Raw genomic sequence first — 25205 nt, forward strand, 5'->3', positions numbered from 1 at the left:
AATCGTGGTAAGTTATAGTCTCATTTTTTTATCCATTAGAAAATTAACTTTCGTCAATCTATTCAGCTGCAATCTTAATTCTTGTGTTCACAAGCCACAAACTCCACATTCAAAATACCCTTAAAGGTACCATAGTTACCGCCAAAATGCTTAAACGAATAATACAATAAAACTGAGGAAAATGTGTTTAAGCCTCCACAAAGATAAGATAACAAACAAGAAAATCAAAAAGCTTCTTACACTGAGATCACATATTAATTTATTCTGACAGAAATAGGCAAACGTATGACGGAAATGATAGTCATGGTACAATTTTGTATGGAGAAGTCGGCTACCGTTGGACTTTGAAACCTGTATCGCTTTAATTTTACAAAGGAAATTATACATCAGCTATTCAAACAACAATTTGCGTTTCACCGTCCTCAAAGAGTCTGTCTGGAAATGATTTATCGTTACTGGAGTACATAGAGTTTGACTGTACTGACATCTGCTGGTAGAATGTGGGATTTAAGGGTGAGTTATGAGGTTACTGCTCTTGTTTAGTCCACATACTCACTTTGTTCCGGATGTCACACGTGCCGTTTCCTCCTTTTTAAAGCAACATTTTAGTGTACAACGGATTCTGAGGTGGGAAAGTAATTTTGAACCAAGTTAAGGCCAAATTTTGTTTCGTTTGTTATGATCAATCTTGTATAGTAAAAAGTACAGGAGTGTGACGAGTTAGAACACTTAAGTAGTAAGGTACAACACTTTAGTAAGCAAGATCGAAAAATATCAAGATTTAAAAAATAAATGTCTTTTTATTGTATGCCCTATATTGATGGAGCAACATAATTAGTGTGAAAAGAAACAATAACGGAAGGTTATTTCGAGGGTAAAATGCCCCCAAATTTTGGGTTAAAGGTCCCCAGGGGGATAAAATGGATATCTGGTAAATATAGGGACTATAGGGTAAACATTTTCAACTTAGGCAAATACTTTTGAGACAGCACATTTTCTTTTTGAGAAACAAATTAAGATAATACTTGGTAAACATAACCACAATTTCAATTACATTTGGCAATTCAGAACATCTCATGTATTCTATAACAAATTTGTCTCCGTTGTGATTGGATCAGTCAATGTGAGCCCACTTTAAACATTTTCATAACAAATCTATCTTTTCACTTATTAAACAGTTACTACATTTTTTATTTATTTAATCACCTTAAATAATACTGAAAATGACAAATAAGTATTTTGTCTAAAAATTAATGTGATAATGTCAGGGATTCTCATTAGCTACATACATTTGTAACATTTTAAAAAGGATTAAATATTTGTTTAAATTACCTCACAATCAAACTTAAGATATTGCACGCAAAAGTATCATGGATCAGGGATATTTTGCAGTGTATAGTGACAAACAGGTGTTTAGCAAAGTACTGTGATAGTTTTTGTTGCTGTGTTTTGGGAGAAAATACAATCAAAAGTACCTTATACTCCGCAGAGCCTTTAGCCCCATTGTCACCTAACACCCCCCAACTTTCTACTTTTCTTATTTTCAGCCATTTTCATTAAAAATAAATAAATAAAATAATAATATCTAATAATATATTAATATCGAATAATTTTATATATATATATATATATATATATATATATATATATATATATATATATATATATATATATATATATATATTTGCATCTGACATTTTTTTGAGAAAGGTGTCTGATGCATGTAGCTGTGTCAATGTAAAGCTCATTATTTGCTTCGTATTGTTACAAATGACTCCAACTAGTGTTACACCTTACCCCAAACTTTTATTGAGCATCAATTCTTGAGGTTTGTGCATGTGAACTTTTTCTATATTCAGGACACAATGTCTCTTATAACAATTTATATGAACTTTAATAACATTAACAAACTTGGCTACATTATATAATGCTTAACAGATCATCACTATATAATATTTGTTTACTATTTAATGGTATTATGATGTGTTACCTTTAACAGCAAAACATACTGTACACAAAAAACACGTACAATATAAAATATAATGCTCTTTTTGGTTGTAAACTGCAACTTCAAGCCATATAATCATCAGTCTATCTGCACTGTCAGTTTACAACAATAAAATGTATTTAGAGTATTATGACATATTTCTACCAAAGGCAATGTGTGCCGAAGAGCACATGCAGAAATAGATATGTAAAATACATAAGGCAGGATGCAGTGGAGTGATACAAACATTAGATGCAATACACAATCAAAACATTGCTAAGTCCATAATAGATACATTTGATATAAGCTACAGCTGTTTACTCTGCAGTGTCTTCATTCAAACACCACAGTATCCACAATATTCTCAGGGAGTCCGCTATATTTCACAAGGTGGGCAGAATTTCTGGTTGGCTAACGGCAGAGCAATTGGATGCCATTTTGTGTGTAGCCGGTTTCTGCTTGTTTGCATGCCACGCTGTTGGATTCTTGCTTTTTAAATGTTGTAAGATGTCTTTAAAATTCCCTGGACAATGTGTGCAGTTGATGGTTAACAAGCGAAACTGATGTTTTTATCTAAAACAGCAATGTTATGATCAGAAACCAATCGGAATGCGCAGCGCTCTAGTTCCAGAAGATGCTTCTTCCATTGGCTGCCTACAGAAGGAATGACTTAGGAACATCTAAGTTAGCTTGGAATAATTTGTTTGTGTGCTCTTTCCACTTTATTGGCAAAAAGTCAACAGCGGGGGTTACTTATATTATCCACCGTTACGTTACACGAACATCCTGCTGTCTGAACCTCCCCTGTATCTGCAGTAAGTACAGAATCTTGGTACAGCAAAATCTTCAGGTTCTGGCTAAACTCAATATATGCTTTACAATAACCATAATTATCTACAGTTCTCAAAACATGTCCACATTTTACAGCTGTAAAGGCGCTAATAGGCTACATATTTTTTCAGGTTAGTCTGCTCAGGTTCTTCCATCGATGGATAAAGACTCAACAAAATAACTATTTGGCTTTCATCCTGAAATCCATGATCATTAATGGATAGGTAGGGAAGAACAATATCGATATAATTCTGTGATAATTTGTTCTCAAGTTTCTGTTATTTTACCATAACGATTGTTTGAGCTTAACTGGAAGTTCCGCCCACATAGCCCACAAAGCATCATGGGACTCAGGAATATTGTGGATAAGAGCTTGCTATGGCCTGACTAGGAAGACCTGAACACTCCCTTTAGTGGATAGAAGTTTGCTTTTTTATTATTACATTTATTACAGGTTATAACACATTTGTTTAAGTCACCAATACACTGAGTAAGATCCACCTATCTTGACAACTTTAGCACTGTTGGACCTTCAAAACAGTAGTTTGAGGTTCCTAAAATTAAAACAACTCCTCTAGAAGGTGGATCTGCAGTGACACATCAGGATCTCTCCTGACTTACAAAACCTCCCTAAATGGGACACTAGTCTTACCGGCAAGAACCAAGTGCTTAAACCTCAATAACAGAAGCGTGCCAGCGCAATGACGAGGTATGTTAGGGTGATAATAGTCAGAGCAGAGAACATGAGGAGAAGTCCAGTGAAGAGAACGTTGTTTATGGGTAGCTTGATGATTTTCCCTTCTGATGGGATCATGTTGGACTGTGCAAGCATGTAGCCCAGGGACCAGGCTATACTGGTCTTATTCACCTGTTAAACACAAAGAGTCAAATGCAGTGCAGATTCATCTGATTCTTTATTGGTGGTGTTCCAAAACTTTATAACCCATATAATCTAAATTGTGTATTGAACCCTTTAAGCTCTGAGGGTGTTTTTAAAGTAACCTTAGCGTCAGCTAAAGCTGACACAGCATTTCATTCCCTCCTTTCAGGGAGCCGTGGTTACAGTCGTAACCTCATCAATGTTTCAGTGGGATACCCAAAATGAAAGGCTTATAACTTATAAAAAGTGTTTGTTATTTTAAAGAAAATATTTCAATTTTTTTAATGATGTATGAGATAAATGATAAATTCTGAGAATATCAGCCTAAGAAACTACTGACAGAAAAAAGACAAATCTAAATCTTGAGCCAAAAATGTACTTCTTTATATATATCAGGGTGTAAATTAGGTGTAAAAAAATCTATTTTTTTTTTTAAAGCATTTGTTTTGTTCCCAATCATGTCACCTGAAATGGAGTAAATTTTTGTGTTGATAGAACAAAACAATCAAAAGTTATATTTACATTTACGCATTTGGCAGATGCTTTTATCCAAAGCGACTTAAAGTGCAATTATTACAGGGACAATCCCCCCGGAACAACCTGGAGTTAAGTGCCTTGCTCAAGGACACAATGGTGGTGGCCGTGGGGTTAGAACCTGTGACCTTCTGATTAACAGCCCTGTGCTTTAGCCACTACGCCACCACCACTTATATCATTACAAAAGCCTCTCCAAACAAATAAAACACAATATTGTACAGAAGAACTAATTACACATGCAAATACAACAATGAATAAAGGAATGCTCCCTCTAAAGCATGTTGGTATGAGTTACGAGATTTCATTCAGTTCCATTCTGTGTCATTTGAGCCATCATTGAGTCTGTGTCATGTACTTGGCTCCATCTCCTGGTGGCCATATGTAAATAGAGTGAACTATCCTCTCTGCCATATTTGGGTGGTTTCAGTGCTCTGAATCCTAATACGATTGGCTTATTTCCATGTTCCATGATGCTTAGTAGCGGTTCTAGCTTGTATGGAGCCCTGGTCGAACCCCCCCTTCAGGGGTTCATGTATGGATTTATGTATGGTTTACACAAATAATAATATAATGAATAAGAACTGTGTGTCATAATTTTATGTAAAATACAATTAATTAAAATGATTTTACTGAATCATTTGGCTGTTATCTATCAAATTTAAGCATTTTGTGTGACAATTTGTACAACTAGGCCTAGAATAAAATATATAATTAATAAATAAAAAGGAATTAAGGGGGCATGTTTTTCCCCTACTTTTAAAATTTCAGGGTCATTTGTCAATTTCTGTGGCTTTATTGTTGTTGTTGCCCTAAATCTATTTCCAATCCTGCTTGAAGTACCCTATGCTATTAGAATTGATCTTATCCTTTCAAAATATAATATGAAGTTTTTTCATTTTTGAAATTTGTGTTTTTCATTTTCTTACTCTTATTATATTTCAATGCACCTTTTGTACAATTTAGCTACTGTGAATTTTATTCAGCACTGGAATTTCTATCACTGCAGTTCTTTCAGAAACCCCTAGGGTCCTTTTGGTACAAAATGCTACTTTAAGACCCTTTATTCTTCCAGTCATGAACCATGACTAATGTGTCAGACTAGAGGTAAAAAACAAGTGGATGTGTGGGGGGCTTTTGAGTCAGTTTTAATGTTTATTTTACATGAACAAAACTTGCACAATTCATTATACTATGTAAGTTTTTTTTTTGTTAAATTTGTTTTTGAATATTTATAAGAGAGTGCAACAAAAATCCATCTTCCAAACCATGTATTTACTTTACCCAAATACACTTTGATAAACAAATAATACTGATGTTATATTATAAATATTTTAGAGCTGTCGGGACAGATTTCATGGGAAATTGCATACATACGTCATTCACCCATGCTTGTTGACTTAAGATCACATAAGATTTGGCTACTGTAGTGTGTGTGTGTGTGTGTGTGTGTGTGTGTGTGTGTGTGTGTGTGTGTGTGTGTGTGTGTGTGTGTGTGTGTGTGTGTGTGTGTGTGTGTGTGTGTGTGTGTGGAAGTAGCTGAAGCTGAAAGTTTGTTGTCACAACAAACAAGACAAAATGAGTCTACAAGCAAAAAGGGAAAGTGACAGAGTTTGTAATAAAACCTGAATCGACATCGGCTGGGCTTTTCAGAGGTGGCGACAACTCTGAGATCTAAAAGGATTTAAAAGTGACCCAGAGATGGGTCTTTTCTTACTCAACAGGTACGATATTTTATTGATATGGTTTATGTATAGTTGTGTAATCACACACACACACACGCACATCTGTGTGTGTGTGTGTGTGTGTGTGTGTGTCATTGGTGAAATACAATGTAATTGGTGCAAAACTTTTCACTTGCTAACACATCAAAGTTTCTAATACGTCAAAACAACAGGAAACGTTATGACACTTATCTACTCAGATTACATGTTTTTGAAAATCTTTCTTTTCTTTTCTTTCTTTTGAAAATCTGTCATTTTTTTCTTTATTCATCCTGTATCCATGTGTACACTGATGCCTCGACCACATTCATCCGCGCAGAGCTGAACCACAACCAAAATAATGTTCTTCCGCAAGACACGTGCGGTTTTATTTTTTAAACACTAGAGGGCAAAATGTTACATAGTGTAGCTTTAAAGGAGAAGTGTGTACATTTTTCTGCCGTAAATACATTTTCCTATCAGAGTTTAATGTGGCTCAATTAATGGTATAGTTTTTGGGCAGGATCACCGGTTTATTTTGCGATTACATTTGGTGCAATTTAATATGGTGCAGAAATTACACTCTTCCCCTTTAAGAAGATCATTGCTTGTTAGATAAATCAGATGAAGACAAATAACTTGATGTGAAATGTGTACCTCTTTCTGAAAATTTAGATTTTTCCAGTTGTCTGTGTTGAACTTGTATCCATCTGCAAGAATAGTATGCACATAGTTTGCCGAGTAGCAGTAAGACTTCAGATGGGGTTCTGCGATGTCTAAGGTTTGCTTGAGCTAAAAAATAACAAAATTATATTAAGAATTGTACTGATTTGACACGTCAGTCATGAAGGTAATTCAAATAATCACTAATTACTCTCATGCATATATTATCATGATACAGTTAGCCAGCACTCACAGTTATCCAATTCTTCGAGCAGAACATCTTCATGCTGTAGTTAAATATCTCCATACTCTTGGAACCCTTCACGTTAAGAGCCGAGGCGGTCCAGTAGAACCCTGCATAGGCCTAAGCACATAATGCCTTATCAGATGGTTATTTTGAAACAAATAATATATCATTACTCTCTTGTTTGAAACACGTTTTGCATTTAGTCTAAAAGTAAGCTTAAATTGTGGGTCTTACACAAATTTAACAGGCAAAGATAGCACACACACACACCAACTGAAGTCAAATGTTTGCTTACACCTTAGCCAAATACATTTACATTTTTTACATTTAAAAAATTATTTGCAGAAATTCCCTGTCTTAGGTCAGTTAGGATCACTAATTTATTTTAAGGATGTGAAATGTCAGAATAAGAGAGTAAGATTTATTTATTTCACCTCATTCCCAGTGGGTCAGAAGTTTACATACAGTTTGTTATTATTTGGGAGCATTGCCTTTAAATTGTTTAACTTGGGCCAAATATTTTGTGTAGCCTTCTACAATCTTCTCACAATAATATACTGGAATTTTATCCCATTCCTCCAGACTGAACTGGTGTAATTGAGTCAGGTTTGTTGGCCTATTTACTTCTGCCCACACATTTTCTGATTTAGGTCAGGGCTTTGTGATGACCACTCCAATACATTGACTTTGTTGTACTTATGCCATGTTGTCACAACTTTGGAGGTATGGTTGGGGTCATTGTCCATTTGGAAGACCCATTTGCGACTGAGCTTTAACATCCTGGGTGATGTCTTGAGATGTTGGTTCAATAGATCCATATAATTTTCCTTCCTCATGATGCCATCTATTTTGTGAAGTACACCAGTCCCTCCAGCAGCAAAGCAGCCCCACAACATGATACTGCAACCCCCATGCTTCACGGTTGGGATGGTGTTCTTCGGCTTGAAAGCCTCACCTTTTTCCCAAACATAATGATGGTCATTATAGCCAAACAGTTTTCAATTTATGTTTCATCAGACCAGAGGAAATTTCTCCAAAAAGTAGGATCTTTGTCCCCGTGTGCACTTGCAAACTGTAGTCTGGCTTTTTTTATGGTGGTTTTGAAGCAGTGGATTCTTCCTTGCTGAGCAGCCTTTCAGGTTATGTCGATACAGGACTTGTTTTACTGTGGACATAGATACTGGTCTACCTGTTTCCTCCAGCATCTTCACAAGGTAATTTGCTATTGTTCTAAGATTGATTTGCACTTTACACACCAAACTAAATTAATCTCTAGAAGACAGAATGCGTCTCCTTCCTGAGTGGTATGATGGCTCCAATGGTGTTTATACTTATGTACTATTGTTTGTACAGATGAACTTGTTGCCTTCAGGCGTTCGGAAATTGCTCCCAAGGATGAACCAGATTTTCCCATGATGTCAAGCAAAGAGGACTGAGTTTAAATGTAGATCTTAAAATACAACCACAGGTACAACTCCAATTGACTCTGAATCAGAAGCTAAATTAGGCTTGACAACATTTTCTGGAATTTTCCAAGCTGCTTAAAGGCACAATTAACTTAGTGTATGTAAACTTCTGACCCACTGGATTGTGATATAGTCAATTAAAAGTGAAACAATCTGTCTGTAAACAATTGTTGGAACAATTATTTGTGTCATGCACAAAGTAGATGTCTTAAACGACTTGCCCAAACTATAGTTTGCTAATATTATTTCTGTGGAGTGGTTAAAAAAATTAGTTTTAATGACTTCAACCTAAGTGTATGTAAACGTCTGACTTCAACTGTGTGTGTGTATGTATAATATATATATATATACACACACACACACACACACACACACACTACTGGTCAAATGTTTTGAAACAATTAATCGTTCTTTATTATATTTTTATTTTCACATTTTAGAATAATAGTAGTCATCAAAACTATGGAATAACATGAATGGAACTATGGGAATTATGTTGTGACTAAACAAAATCCAAAATAAATCAAAACTGTTATATTTTAGCATCTTTAGCATCATCACCCTTTGACTAGATTTTGCAGACATGTACTCTTGACATTTTCTCAACCAACTTCTTGAGGAATCACCCTGGGATGCTTTTTAAACAGTATTGAAGGAGTTCACATCTATGTTGGGCACTTACTGTCTTCTTTTCTTGATCATTTGGTCAAAGTCATCAATTTCATAAACGTTTAAATCTTTTTTTTTAAATAAAATTTTAGTTTTGTAATGAAATAAATTAATATGGTGGCACAATTATATTTTTGTCTACAAAACTAATTTCAAACATTTAAGCATACCCCTTCAGATCAAAAGATTAAGATCCTGCGAAACATGATCAAGTGTTTCAAAACTTTTGACCGGTAGTGTGTATATATATATATATATATATATATATATATATATATATATATATATATATATATATATATATATATATATATATTAGTATATTTGTTCACAGTTGGCTCTTATAAACTGGTTGTGTTTCCAGAACCAGATTTTATATTGGACATTAAGTAGCAACACGTTACCAAAATTGCTTATTGCACAAAAGAAAGAAAAATGGGTAACACTAAAAGGTTCTATTTGTTAATATTAGATAAATGCATTTGGTAATTTGGACTAACAATAAACAATTTACAACATTTATTAATATTGGTTAATGTTAATTTATAAATATATTATTGTTCATTGTATGTTAGTTCATAATGCAATAACTAATGTAGGCAAATGCCATTTTTAATGTACAAGCACCCGTGCAAATATTGGCAACAAAAAGCAGAGCTCTAAGTAACTTAAACAACAGCACTGCGTGTATTTTGTTTGATTGTAGAGAAAAACTAATATAACTCAACTCAGTTATATTTGTGTAACTCTTTTCACAATACACATAGTTTCAAAGAAGCTTTATAGAAAATCATGCCTTGTTGTCTGAAAGCCCCCTATGAACAAGCTGTCGCAAGAAAAAAAACAACTCCTTTCAATATTAATCAGTGGCTTGAGCAAAAACTGATCGGCACAAGTTTTTTTTTTTTTTCTCATCCCCATGTGTCACTTTGCATGTAAACTTTACTGTGTTTATTGCTGTCTTATAACATGTGTGTTGTTATAAGTGCTGTTGTCAAAGCTGTTTTTACATTTTGAAGTCAAAAGCTGATCATTATAAGTCTCATCACTCTCATGTAATCTGTCACAAACGCTTTCGAGAGCACCTCCGCGGTCGGCCACCGGAGATCCGATTCACCTGAGTTCTAATTACCCACATACCGGGCTTGATCAATCCACAGCTGATCCCCATTTCATCTCCCTCTATTTAAGCTACACGCAGTCACACACTCAGGGCGAAGTCTTGTTTGTTCCGGCTACACTACTGAGCGTTCTACTACCATTCCTGTTTGATTATCTGCCTATCGACCTTGCTTTCCCTGTTGACTACGATTGATTACTGCCTGCCTACCTGAACCTTGCCTGTCTCTTCGTGATTGCCCATAGCTGCCTGCCCTGACATCCTGCTTCCCTCACAACGCTCCTGCTCTGCCTACGTTTGCCCTGATTCCCCATTGCCTGACCATTGCCTGCATATATCTGTGAGTTTCAATAAAACACTGCTTATGGATCCCAGCATACCTGAGTCTTTGTTACAGAAGACTTCGCCAAACATCGATCCAGCGGTGATATCACGTATGGCTGAAGAGCTCACCACCCAAGCGAATCAGCTATCTGCACAACACCATCAACTCGGATGAAATTATGCGGGCTGTACAAGCTCTCAGCCAGCTAGCACCGGCGCCCACCGCGCCTCCAGCCAGCCCAGCGGCCGACGCCGTTCCTCACTACCAACCGATCACCGGCCCTCGCCTCGCACATCCCGAGAAGTTTGACGGTACGCCCTCGAAGTGCAAAGGCTTCTTCATGCAGTGCACGGTCCTCCTCTCTCAACAACTTTACCCCACCGACGAGAGCAAGATCCTCTTCGTGTGTTCAGTGCTCACGGGCAGAGCTCTTGATTGGGCTAACGCGATCTGGTCCAACCAAGGTTTCGCCCAAACGACTTTCGAATCCTTCATGGACAGCCTGAAAACCGTCTGTGACCACCCCGAGAGCGGTAAGAGCCCGGGCGAACAGCTGCTAGCCCTGCTTCAGGGAAATCGCACGGCAGCGGATTACGCACTTTCCTTCCGCACCCTTGCTACGCAGACCGGCTGGCCGGAAAGCCCCCTCAAGCTCCACTTTCGACAAAGGCTGAGTGCCGAGCTTCAGTCTGAACTGGCCTGCCGCGACGAAGGTATGTCTCTTGATCAATTCATCACTCTCGTCATACGCCTTGACAACCTCATCCGCTCCAGGCGGTCAATCCGGTGGTTCGTGCCGGCAGCTCCGACTCGCTCATTCCACAAGGAACCCGTACCGATGCAGGTCGGTCGGACCCATCTCTCTCACGAAGAGAAGGAACGCCGCCTCTCGCACAACCTCTGCCTCTACTGCGGTCAAGCGGGGCATCTATGCGCCAACTGCCCGCGACGCCCCCCACAGTCCGAGAGTCCATCCAGAGAGACCGGCCCTCCGCCCTCGAGGTCGACCCTGGCGCCGACCAGGTCCTCGTTTCAGGAGCCGCTCATAGGAGGGGGGGTTCTGTCACAAACGCTTTCGAGAGCACCTCCGCAGTCGGCCACCGGAGATCCGATTCACCTGAGTTCTAATTACCCACATACCGGGCTTGATCAATCCACAGCTGATCCCCATTTCATCTCCCTCTATTTAAGCTACATGCAGTCACACACTCAGGGCGAAGTCTTGTTTGTTCCGGCTACACTACTGAGCGTTCTACTACCATTCCTGTCTGATTATCTGCCTATCGACCTTGCTTTCCCTGTTGACTACGATTGATTACTGCCTGCCTACCTGAACCTTGCCTGTCTCTTCGTGATTGCCCATAGCTGCCTGCCCTGATATCCTGCTTCCCTCACAACGCTCCTGCTCTGCCTACGTTTGCCCTGATTCCCCATTGCCTGACCATTGCCTGCATATATCTGTGAGTTTCAATAAAACACTGCTTATGGATCCCAGCCTACCTGAGTCTTTGTTACATAATCGTGGGCTTCGGACATTGTTGGTTTTTTGAATAAGCTGTTTTTTGATAGTTGTGACTCATAACTTATGAGCATCTTGCTGTGTATGTCACACTCAGTGTTGGCCGATAAACTTTCTGCTGCCGTTTCTGCATCACAAATCCACCGATTTGCGCAGTGAGTTCAGTGTGAATAAAACGACATGTTTGATGTATTGTAGCACCAGGACATGACGGCATGTTTGGCAAATTCGACAAGCTGTACCGCTACAGTACAATCTACTATTGTACATTACTGTATAAATGTGTTGCTCTGTTTTCCTGTGAGCACTCAACAAGCTAAATACAACCTTATTGTAACTGTTTCAGATTTCAAATTTTGTAAATGAATAATTGTTTCACCAGCTTAACACATGAAACCAACACTGTGCCGAATGTTGTATTAGTACTAGGGTACAAAGTGACAGATGAAGTTTGAATGGATGCATGACCTTTGACTTCAACAACAAAACATATGGAGAAGTTTTCTTAGCTCTTTTAAATGTTTGCTAAAATGTTGCCATCCACACACGATTATATGGTTAGCATAATTTATTTGCTCTTAGCATTGTTTTTTCACCTGCTGTCCATGACCCCATCTGAGCAGGTTCGCAATTTATTTTCCCTTAGTTGAGAACCACTGGTCTAAAAGGTCCAGCTTAATGCTACCATTAATGCTTTACACCATTTAGCTAGAGAGCAATCCTACCATGAACTCTCCACTGACTGGCGGTTGATAAACTCCTTCAAACGAGCAGTTCTCAGCTCCACGGCAGGATGACAGGTCAAAGATACTCCTGACCAAGGCTTTGCACTGTTCAGGATTACTCTGTCCGAAGAAAGTGATGTTTCGCTGTGGGATATACCTCAGAGGAGCCTGACTCTTTGTACATTCACTTCCAAAAATCTCTTCTGCGGGCACAGTGATGTTGTAATCAGCAGGATAACAGGGGTTCATCACATTATCCCAGTCGGTGGCATCCTGAAAAGTATATAAAAATAAACAATATCCATAAGATCAATTCTTATGATACTGTATGTAGCAAAATTTGAGACGGGTGAGTTGATGGATTGCTGGATGCACATTCAGTCAAATCATGGATTCAATTACAAATTAAATGAGTCTCACTTAAAATCTTAGACCAATGTTAAATAATAGTTCACTTAAATATGATAATTCTGTCATCAAGCTATTTAGACTCCAATTACAATATTTAAGTAATTATTCACTGCAAAGCTTCCTTACCACCATAGCTCTTAAAATCTCATTTGCACCTCTTTTGTTAAAACTTGGCGCAACGTGATCGGTTACATGGCGCTATTAATATCAAAACTGCTGTTACATTTTCACACAGCATATTTTAATATATTGTACACAAGCATGAATGGGACTTAAAGGGATAGTTCACCCAAAGATGAAAATTCTCTCATTTACTCACCCTCATACCATCCCAGATGTGTCTAACTTTTTCTTCATCATAACACAAATAATGATTTTTAGAAGAACATTTCAGCTCTGTAGGTCCATACAATGCAAGTGAATGATGGTCAGAACTTTGAAGGTTCAAAAATCACATAAAGGCGCCATAAAAGTAATCAATATGAATCCAGTGGTTAAATCCATGTCTTCTGAAGCGATATGATAGGTGTGGGTAAGAAACATAATTTAAGTCCTTTTTTACTAAATATTCACTTTCACATTCTTTTGCTTTTGGTGATTTGCATTCTACATGCATCACCACCTGCTGATCAGGGAGGAGAACTTACAGTAAAAAAGGACTCTCACCCACACCTATAATATCATTCTGAAGATATTGATTTAACCACTGGAGTTGTATGGATTACTTTTATGCTCCCTTTGTGATTTTTAGACCTTCAAAGTTCTGGTCTACATTCACTTGCATAGTATGGACCTACAGAGGTTTTAGAAAGTCATACACATTTGCAGAAGAAAGAAAGTCATACACATTTGGGATGGATGAAGGTGAGTAAATGGGTGAACTAACCCTTTAATAGCTGCAGTTAAAGGGAAGATTATAAGTGAATAACCACTTAAATTTCAGTCAGTTCCTCACACAAAACTATCATATGTTACCACAACCGACTACTTTTTCCCCCTTTTTGTATTTTGACACTAAAAATCTTTGTCTACTTTTATTGTATGAGAAATAGCAGCTCTTTGGGTTTAACAAAATAAAGAAAATCATAAAGATTAGGAAAGAAAATAGGGCAAATTAATTAATATTTACTGTTTAATAAAAAGTTTCATTTTGTGGTGAACTGTCCATTTAAGCAATTTACACAAAAAAGAAGAGGAAAATAGGTCAAGTAACCAAATGATGGGAAATGTGTCATACTGGTACACTTAACCTATAAGATTAAATCAGGGAAAACTTTTATGTAATTCATCCCTCCATTTCAGCCCTACATTAAATCATTGATGACGACGTAGTCTGTAAAAGTATCGATGTGGCTTGTTTGAGGTAATATTGAGCATAAGCTACAGGTTTAAATGCAGCTCTTAGCTTCAGCAGTAATGGATTTTAAAGGATTTTGTGACCAGTTTCTCTGTGCAATTACTGAGGGGAGCAAAATAAAAGAAGAAACATTATAATAAGTACGGTTATTATCCAATCTCAAAGTACAGATGGACAGGGTTGGGGAGTAACGGGATACATGTAACAGGATTACGTATTTAAAATACAAAATATAAGAAACTGTATTCCACGAGTTACAATGTAAATAATTGGTATTTACAATAGAGATACATTAAAAAAAAAGTAGTTTGATTACTGAAGAGATTACTTTGCATTTTATTGTCATTAGTTTAATATTTAGTCCTTTCAGATGGAAAACAATTATACATATAAATGATGCGATCCAAAGTGCATTTGAACAGCGGTGAAACACTTTCTTATGATGTGTTACATTCATACGAGCAGACAGAGAAGTAAGTTTGAAGTAAATTTGGAGCAGAAGAAATACAAATAATCCTTGTGTAAATTGTCAGCTTTACGCTAAGCTATAATGCTGTTTATAGCCATTTTACATGCACATGTTAGCAGTCACGATTGTATTTTTTTATCAAGACAATTCATGTTGGATACTAACTTCTTTTATCTAGTAAGACCTTTGATATTAGGGCTTTGGTATTTTTATAATTAGTTTTCCTGTAAATCTAAAAATCCTTAAAACAAGATCAATTAGAATACTATCACAATATCATAAGAGGAGAGTGCAACTATTGGAAGGATAATTTCTTTGAGGCGAGATCCTTTGGTAGTTTGTTTAATAAAAATCACTATGACCATCTGGAGTTTGAGACATAAAAGCACAAAGCAAATGTGAGGGACTTTGAACTTGCTTTATATTAATAAAACAAATATTTATTATATGGCTGTTTCAGAAATCAATCAAATCAAAACATGAGCATGTTCTACCTTTGAAAGTTTGGCCAAAACTCTCTTCTCGGCTTCATTTTTCCCATAGCAGAGGAAACTGTGCGTGTAGATGTTGTATTCATAGCCATAGAGTGAAACTTTAATAATATCTTCTCCTCTGGCATCATCTGTAACAGCGAAGGCAATCTGAGTGGAGGCTCCTCCCAAGTCCAACGAGCCAACTGTTTTAGCTCCATGAGGATGTATCCAGGCATTCCATAGATCTTTCTATAAAACAGACTAAAGTTTAACATTTAAAAGGTTTCAGTTGAGCTCTATCAGTGTTTCTATTCTGGTTTAGATCCAATATTGCTATATAAGATGTTACTTTAATGCACTAAACTACAGATCATCAAATCTGAGTGTTATCTCTTTACAAAAAGACAAATAATGGACTAATAGCATGACTAAATTCATCTCCAGCATTATAAGGGTCAAGAGGTTTGCATAAATGTGTCCATTGAATTCTATCAACATAAGGCTTTTAGGTAAAAACTTAAATGAATGTATATAGGAAAGTGTATGTCTAAATGTAACTGGTCACTATTTCTTATATATTTTCAAAATTTGTATCACCTTTTTGCATTCTTTAGTTCTTTTTAACATAGTCCTGCAGTATGTCAAATTAAATTCTAAATACAAATATTCTATATAGTCTCTCAATGAATAGGTGGTCACAAAAGTTGCATGAATAATAATTAAAGCAAATGCGCAATTATATAGCATGTGACACCGAAAGGACATGTCAACTTTCCAAAAATATTTAATGTCAACTAACCATATTTTGTTGCAAAATACGCATACATTATCTGTAACAAAACTCTTTCTGGAATAATCAGGTGGATTAAAGTAAAATATGTAAACATGCTAAATACCTCCAGGAAGTTCCCCATCAGATAGTTGACAGTGATCCAGCCATAAAGGCCTTCTTCCTGTCCAGAGATGATGGAAGCATTTTGAAAATTGAATGGAAAAGAGCCAAGATACCTCTGCATGTCTTTCAGGATAGTGTTGGACATCTCTTCATTTTTCATGCTGTGTAAAAAAAAAAGAGAAATTGTCAGAACACAGCATGTGGCATTGATATATTTACTTACTTAGAAAGGGAAGCTGAGGCATGGTCAGAAATAAATATTTCCATTTCTATTTTTTTGTTTGAGGAATAACACCTTGACTGGAGTCCATACATACTGCTAAAGTACATCAAGCCAAATTACTTCTCCATTTTAGGAGTTGGTATTGCCCAACTAGTGTCACGCAATCCCTCTTTAGAGTAGACGGCTATGTCACATGGTACCTGTTATTTTTCTCAGCACTAGCCTGGATGGGCAAAATCACTGATCACTGGATTAGGATTTAAAAAAAATCTTAAGCAGATAATGCAGAGGAGGAATTACATTCACAGATATGAATCCTTGCAATTATCAGTTTTTATAAAAAATAACTATCCAGTGTAAAATGTCTCTAAAGAGATATAAAACGTTCTGAGATTTAAATGCAGATGCATGGAGGATTTGGTTTTCAGAGCGTCAAGCGCCCCCTGCAGGAATAAAACTTTGTGTCTCACAAGACACAGTCAGTGGCTGACAACATGTGCAGTTTCAGTCTGTAGGTCTGTTATCCACACAAAACTTTCATATGAATTTAGATATCATGAAATATATCACATGAGCCTTATGTGGAGTCAGTGAAAATCTTAAAAGGCGTACATAGAAAAGATTTTTTTTTTTTTTTTTTCAGGATGAGGAAAGCAGACATTTTTCTGAAAGGGTTAATGTTTTTTCTGAATTTAAAAATATTTAAGAGTATGCAATTAATATAATTTTCTATTTATCTGAGCATTCATTTCAACTGTTATTATGCATGGTGTAATGTGTTGTAATGAAATTTGGACCCCTCCAGTGTTCAATCCAAATCTATGTCATTGATATATAGAATTGTATATCAAAAAAGAGTAAGGGGTTATGTTGAAATCACTTACTGCAAGAGTCTCATCCCTGCTGTTGCCCCAAGGAAGACAGGGGTTGTGCTATGCTGATTGGCAGGAATTTTCTTGGTTATATTTGCCATGCAAGATTCTAAACTTTTCCATGTTTTCTTGTCCTGAGCCTCGTCTATATGTAGATCTGAAATCCCGGGTCCTTGAAAAGACATAATTCATTATTACATTGTGCATTTGTAAGGTTAAGTTAAAATGTATTCCTCAGTAAATTGTGCAGTAAAGAAATACACTCACAAACAAAAGTTTACATTAAAATTATTAATGATAATTAATCCCTGAAAGGAATAAAAAAAAAAAAAATACATTTCAAAAATTTATTTTACACTCATGTTCCAAACCCATATTGTTTTATAAAACAGATAGTTCCGGTCCTGGATGCTGATTGGTCAATTTGACATCTTCACCAAGCTACTATTTGTATTAGTGCATAGCACATATAGCTGCCCATTATTTTCTGTTACTTTGTTATTTTTTAACATTCTGTTACTTTCAGGAACTGTATCTTCTAATGTATATTCTGTTGTATGCAGTAACTGTTTTATAAAAGCAATAAGGCACTAGTGACTATATTAATATTGTGAATATAGTCACAGGTGATGGGGTTGCAGGCACTCCACTTCACATTGTGCCCATGACTAGGTTTACAATATAGCATGGCCTGTCACACCTTATTGGTTAAATGTGCTGCAAGCAGAGCCGGCCCAAGGCATAAGCAAACTAAGCGGCTGCTTAAGGCCCCCGTGGCCACCAGGGGTCCCCCAAGAGCACATAAAATGACAGCTTGATTTTTTTATTTTTTTTTTTATATATGTTATGTCAATGGACAATGGTAATTATACAAAAATGCAATATTATATGCAATATTATGTTAACAGGCGGCAGGATAGAAGCGTAGTCATTTATTTAATTGAAGGGGCAGCAGCATTGCAGCAAAACTGCAATTACACAAAAAAGGACATATCCCTCTGGTGCAGAGAAAAGGAAAAAGAAGAAAACAGAGGAAGAGAAAAAACAGCAAGATAAAGGTATGTTAAGTAGCTAGGCTATGTTGCGAGCTAACGTTAGCTGGCTAGTTAGTTAAGACAGTTTTAGGAAAGTTCACGTTTGATTAAACATCCGTATATAGCCTTGACATCTTAATTACATTATAAAATACATTATAACACAACATATTACTTAGAAGACAAAAGCTTTAAAACTATCTGTGTAAAAATAACTTGTTCCTGGGTATATATATTTTTGTAATAAAAAAACGAAAAAGCTTCTGTTCCATAAACTTGGTACTGATAACAACTTAACATTATTTACATTAGCCTACCATTTTGGGGTCTTTGCTATTATATTCCGATATTATTATGCTTCAAATAGCTAGTTATAGATTAAGAGTTGTTGTTTTAGGTGCACAGATGGCTTGCTGCTATGTACAATAATTTATGTTGTTAAAATAACACTGTTCCGTCAACAAGGTACTCTTATGAAACTTCCCTAGAGGCACTGTTGAAATGTTTTGGAGGTGGGGCACAACCAACGCCACCTGCCCCAAGTGCCAGTGCTACAGCTGATGATGATACAGCAGGTGAGTTTTCAATAATCCTAGATCAATATATTTATATGGATAAACCATGCCTTTTGTGAGATCTTTTTTTGTTTTTGATAGACAGTTGCATTACCTTCTAATATGACATCTAACATGGCTAGCTTTTATTATTATTATTATTATTATTATTATTATCATCATCATCTTTCATCAGGTCCATCCTCTGAAGGCGGGAGCACTTACCAGCACCCACATCCACTGATCCTACTGTTCCTTTCTTTGTATTTGCACAGTTTACTGTAGAATATCCTGAGATTAATATTTCCAATTATAATGTAATGTTGTTTATCTTAAGTTATTTTATTTGCAGTTATTTGTAGCAATTGTTTTTAACCAAAAGCAATTAAAGTGATTAACTTGTTTACAGTAAATGCATTGTATGCTGGTTTATTTTGATACTTTTCAGTACACCGCATTAAGTATGCCACTTAGTACTGTAAGACTTTGAATATTAATGTGCAAATTAACACTTGACCACTCTCATAGGTTTGCTAATGTTACAATTAAAAAAGTGTAGAAGGGTAAAATCATGCCAGGCAGACATTTGAATGATTTAAGCAACACAGCTACAACTAATAAAATTGATAATGGGTGTGTTTAGATTCTGCTTAGGGCCCCATAAATGCTTGGGCAGGCCCTGGCTGCAAGCGATTTTCCGTTCAAACTTACACAGACCAAGCCGTTGAATTAGCCAAGTCCTGTCTTTCCAAAACACCACACATTAAAGATATTGTTGAGACCAACCCCAAGCAAAAGAGTAGCATAATGCATGTTTTCTCGCTTGTCAAACACAACAGTAGCAAAGTAGCACCCTCCACTGACAACTATAATGAATCTAAACATGCGTTAAGCCTCAAAAGCCTCTTTTCCACTATCGGGCCTGTTCGAGTCTGGGCTATCAACTGGCCAGCCGGGGCCAGTAGCCTCGAACCTCGAAACCAAAATTGATGTGCGTTCTCACCATCGGGCTAATAGCCCCCGCAGCGTTGTCCTAAAACCTGCCCTTTACATGCCGCCCTGATGGCAACGTCACACACCTCACCCATTTCACAAGCAAGAGGGAAGCTCTAGCGGAGGGATCATGTTATATAGCTATCTATAATACAAAGTTTATATAATTTAGAAACATTCTCTAACCAGCAAGATAAGTTAGCATTGACAACTTGCAGAGTGTAACTGCCGTGGTGTCCCGAGTGGTCTCTCCACTAACAGCAGGCCGATGTCCCAGCACACAGATCTCGAATCATGGAATGTTCTTTCGGCACCGCTTTTTCTATTTCTATCTACGGATTTGTACTGTACCCACAATTTTTTACATTTTTCACGAACCTGTACTGTTGTGTGCTGGATACACAACCTGGCAAGTTTGGCAAAATTCTGTCTTTGACACTGATCCCTCCTCAAGTCCGAGTTGGCCTTCTTTAGACCAAGGGTTTATGAGTGGGCCAAAGGCCATTGGCCCAGAGAAAGCCCCAAGGTGGCATAATGAAGCCCCGGAAGTGACAGTTGGAATACAACTGGCTCTGACACACACTAGCACACCCTCATTTGGCCCGTTAATGGAAACACGGCTTTTGATCTGCTTCAACTACAACACTTCTTGACCACGGCCAGCAGACACATTTTTGTTTGCTGTTTACAGAGTCTAGAGCTGTCGCAGAGACAATATCTCAGTATACTTTTTCAGTGATATCTTTCAGGGAGTAGGAACTTTTTCTGTATACCATTCCACAAAAAATAAAAAAATAAAAAAATATGATTTGCTTCCAGCACCTTTAAACATTTACAATGCGCAAAATGTAAAATTTCATAAGTATAATTATGCATTACCCACAACAGTGACCAGGGCTGTCAAGCTCCAAATTTTTTTAAACGTACCTTAAAAGTAATCCATATTACTTGTGCACTATATTATGTGTCTTCAGAAATCATATAATAGCTTTGTTAGTGACAAAAGACTTGGGTCTGTTTCTCTGATAATCTTGCTCTTCCCTGAAGCCCGTTCTTGTCCTAAATTTAAAAAAGATGCATCACTTTCGGTTACTGCAGAGGTTATGTCAATGCCCTTTTGCTGGCAATGATCTTGACGTGCCATTTTTGCAGCTTCAACAGAGGTGAAAAGACTTAAGCCCCATACACAAATGCATCGACTTCCAGTAACAAATCAGCTATTCTCATTCATTTTCAATGAGAGCTGGCGACTTCCAGCGACACGAGCGACAGTGAGCTCTGGCGAATAGATCTGTGTGTGGCAAGTGACACGACAAAGTTGAGAAAAGTTTAACTTTATGCAGATGAGGAGGGACTTTAGGCAGCGACAACCAATAGGAGGGAAGAGGGTGTTCAGTGGAGGTCATGTCATCCATCTTCTTTGAAATTATGGTGTCAAGTTCAGACTAGAGAGAGACTAGACAGAGCAGCGTTTCTGTGAGTGATTTCACTGTTCTATGATTTGTTTGGAACGACATACTTGGATAATAATTTTTGTCCCTATAAATTGTCATTATACGGTAAGAGCTGCATGAGCCATATGGGTTTGGAACAACATGAGGGTAATGACAGAACTTATTTTGTATTTTTGGGTGAATGTACCAATTTACCCCATTAACGTACCAATATTTTTAAGCTTTCGGTCACTATACAGCCTGGGTGGGCTTCTATGTTTAAAAAAAAAAAACTGAAATGACTCAGGTTTATATAGGTCACTTGATATGTACCGTTAACCTGACATTTTGAGGTCTGGCTCACAACACCAGTGTTGTTTTCTTTTTCAGCAGGCCACTGATAAAGATACACAGTAGTCCTGGAGGAGCCTGCGTCCAGCACAATACCATACTGGAGAAAGAGACAGAGAAACAACAGAAATTATTACTGTAACCCTGGCAAGGCGATTTCTGGCCAAATATGTCTTACGAAATAAAGAACTCATTCCTTTACACTGGTCAAAAAATACATTGGTGAATAACAATTTGTCATGTCCATAGACTTGACTAAGGCACTCAAGAACAGACATGCCAGATTGCCTGAGGCTCTCTTGAAATTTTTTTTCCAGTGGATTTATCCAGTGGGAAAATATTCAAATATTTACTTATGAGTCATCAAAAGGATCCTGTATCTTAAGATTTTGGGAGTGGCATCCTCAACAAAGCAGCATTGTGCAGAATTAAATAACTCCAATGGTGCTTATGCACAAAAAGCTTTTCTGTTTTTAGGACACATAGATTTTCATTCAGAGTTACAAAAAGAGTGTATGCTTTGGTGAAAAAGAAATGGATGAAAAAGCATAATTCAAAATTTTATATTTACCTGTAAATGAATACTGCTCATAATGTCAATGAAATGTTACATAAGCAGAAAATACAGTAAGAAATGTTCTCATCACATTTAAACCCATGAAAGGCAACTTGTTTAAAGGACAGTATATTGGGTTCCCACTTTTGTAGCATTAGTGCATAAATTATACATTATCTTACCTTCAGTCCAGGGGATATGTAAGTCCTCTTATGGGTTTGAACAACTGCTATGGCAATGATGACTGCAATACTGGCCAGCAGAAAGGAGGCGGCTAAAGCTACGGCTAATTTTGTCATCATCTTTACAAAAAAACACACACACAAAAAAAATATTTCCAGTTTACTGTGAAGCTTGATTTCCATCCAAGAGCTCAAACTAATAACACTCCCACAACACTGTAAAATCTAATAAGTTAACCTTAAAGCATGTAAACTGAAGTAAAATTTACTTATTTGGTAGTACATGTACTTATTTGGCTCATGTAAAGTGAACTAGCAAGTCCACATTACTTGAACCAAATATGCATATTTACTTGATTTTTTTAAGGCAATTGGCTTCCTCACTTTAAGTAAAGTCAACTGATTACATTTTACAGTGAACAAACCGCTTTTACTACTTGCTTGAACAATGACTGTACACAGTAGTACAGGGTACACCGACATGTATAGACGCATCTGCTACATTTGCCATATTTTATGGTTTTTGAAAGTCTGTTGAGCTTGTAGGCGTTCCGTCATTCATGGGATTGTTTTCTCTGAACTCCTGTAAGTTTGTCTAGTACACGCCCCATTCATGTACCCTACTCAACCAGTTACAGTATGCACAGTTTGGTTCAAAGTATCTGAGAGGACCCCACTGAAACATGGTGAAATTGCTCCTATTTTGCATTTTGGACTATAAGTGATATGATCACGATTACAATTTGAGTGAAAAGCTGAATTGAAAAATTGACATGAGTTTAAGGATTTCTTGGGTATGCCCTTCTTTTTTTTAAATGACAGCATGCACTCGAACTGGCATGGACTACACAAGTGTGTGCGAATCCTGATGATCCATGTCATCCAGCATGATTTGAGAATGTTCCAAAGAGCATCTTGTGTTCTTCAATAAAAGCAAGTAGAAGCTAACATTTTACAACTTATTTTACTAGTGATCTTGAAATAGTGCTAAATAATAAAGATTTAATATTCATACATTTTATTTGGAAATGTTTTAAAATCCTAATACTTTGCATATTTCCAGATTTAAATTATATTTTGTCCATCATATTTTCAATGTGGTCTTACACTCATGGACCCCACTGAATTAACATATATTCTATAATCATTTACCCCCAAGTCATTTTACTTTTTAATTTGATCAAAGAATGTGGAAATGCTCTGGCTAGACATCTGACCACTGTTCTTCAAATAATTATAATGCTCAATGCAACTGTGCGGTCATTAATTGCATCTCACTTTATCATTATTTGTTGTTTGTTTGTTGGTTTGTTTGTTTTGAGAGGCGAGCCCAGACTTTGGCAAACTTGCTTATTCCTTCTTGCTATCACTGCTTGACAGAACTGTCAGATAAAATGCACTGAATCTTTCTACATGGTTGTTCAATACAAATATCTTATATGATTAATACTACAGTCTGGAGGATAAACCCTACAACCAAGACAATAAAATAATCAATTGCTATTCAAATAAGACTTATTTCAAATAAATTACACAAATTCATGAAATTCTCCATTTACAACTCTCATTTGTTACTATTTGTATGATCTGAAGTGACTCTGACAAGAAAGGCTTAATAATCAGCAGCAGTTCACATATGCACAAATAATTTGTGCATGTTGCAGTGTATTAATAGTTTCTATGAAAAGGTTTCTATGCTTACCCCTCTGCGTGAGGCTGTTGTTAGGTGGTCTGAAGACTGCGACTCCTTATTGATCATTCTGTTCAGAGTGTGAATGTGTGAGTGTGATTGGTTGTATGTGCAAGAGTGTGTGTGTGTATACATTTGTGTGCTGAGGAGACAGAATGGGAGGGGTGTGGCTATCAGCTTCCAATAAGAAGGGGCTTTCCATTCAAGTTCATTAGAAACTCCACTTATTTAATTAAGAACATAGCCCACCTAATCTCATTTAGATGAATGTTAATGAGTCCTCCTTAGTACTTCCACAAACAATCTAATATATTAAATACAATTTCTTGCATATATGGCAATGTAATTTTTTAGCACTGCAACATATTAAATGAAGTGTACAAAAATCATAATGAGTATATATTTGTAGGAAACGCAGAAAGAAGACATGTTGCAACCATATTGGCAACTTAAAGGGATTGTTCACCCAAAAATAAAAATTCTCTCACCATTTACTCACCCTCATGCCATTCCAGATGTTTATGACTTTCTTTCACCTGCTGAACACACATTAAGGTTTATGAAGAATATTAAATCTCTGTAGGTCCATACAATGTAAGTGAATGGTGGCTAGAATTTTGAAGGTCCAAAAAGCAAATAAAGGCAGCATAAAAGTAATCCATAATACTCCAGTGGTTAAATCCATGTGTTCTGAAGAAATATGATAGGTGTGGGTGAAAAACAGATAATTATTTAAGTCGTTTTTTACTATAAATCATGCATAATGCCACCTACTGGGCAGGGAGGCGAATATATAGTTAAAAAGGACTTACATTTGATCTGTTTCTCAACCACACCTATCACATTACTTCTGAAGACATGGATTTAACCACTGGAGTCTTATGGATTACTTTTATGCTGCATTTATGGTCTTGAGCTGAGAAATTCTTCTAGAAATCTTTGTTTGTGTTCAGCAGATGAAAGAAAGTTATACATATCTGGGATGGAATATGTGTGAGTAAATGATGAGAGAATTATAATTTTGGGTGAACTATCCCTTTAAG

General features: G+C 36.8%; 1 protein-coding gene across 1 annotated transcript; it reads right to left on the minus strand.

The window, feature by feature from the left end:
- Positions 1–1803: 1803 nt before the first annotated feature.
- Positions 1804–24266, minus strand: entpd3 (ectonucleoside triphosphate diphosphohydrolase 3). Its single transcript, XM_052143778.1, has 10 exons — positions 24175–24266; positions 22473–22592; positions 21717–21834; positions 17382–17541; positions 16276–16435; positions 15401–15628; positions 12670–12942; positions 6852–6962; positions 6593–6727; positions 1804–3686 (listed from the first exon to the last, which is right to left on the minus strand). Exons 1-10 carry the CDS (start codon positions 24229–24231, stop codon positions 3495–3497), a joined length of 1554 nt encoding a protein of 517 aa, XP_051999738.1. The 5' UTR covers positions 24232–24266; the 3' UTR covers positions 1804–3494.
- Between the last annotated feature and the right edge of the window lie 939 nt (positions 24267–25205).

The sequence above is a fragment of the Xyrauchen texanus genome, chromosome 15 (assembly GCF_025860055.1).
Source record: "Xyrauchen texanus isolate HMW12.3.18 chromosome 15, RBS_HiC_50CHRs, whole genome shotgun sequence".
In the NCBI taxonomy this organism is placed as follows: Eukaryota; Metazoa; Chordata; class Actinopteri; order Cypriniformes; family Catostomidae; genus Xyrauchen; species Xyrauchen texanus.

Excerpts from the sequence above, each read along its gene's own strand:
- entpd3 (XM_052143778.1), bottom strand. The coding sequence starts at position 24,231 with ATGATCAATAAGGAGTCGCAGTCTTCAGACCACCTAACAACAGCCTCA. Across the intron at positions 21,835-22,472 it reads ACATATCCCCTGGACTGAAG|TATGGTATTGTGCTGGACGC; the intron begins GTAAGATAATGT and ends CTCTTTCTCCAG. Across the intron at positions 15,629-16,275 it reads TGATGGGGAACTTCCTGGAG|AAAGATCTATGGAATGCCTG; the intron begins GTATTTAGCATG and ends TCTGTTTTATAG.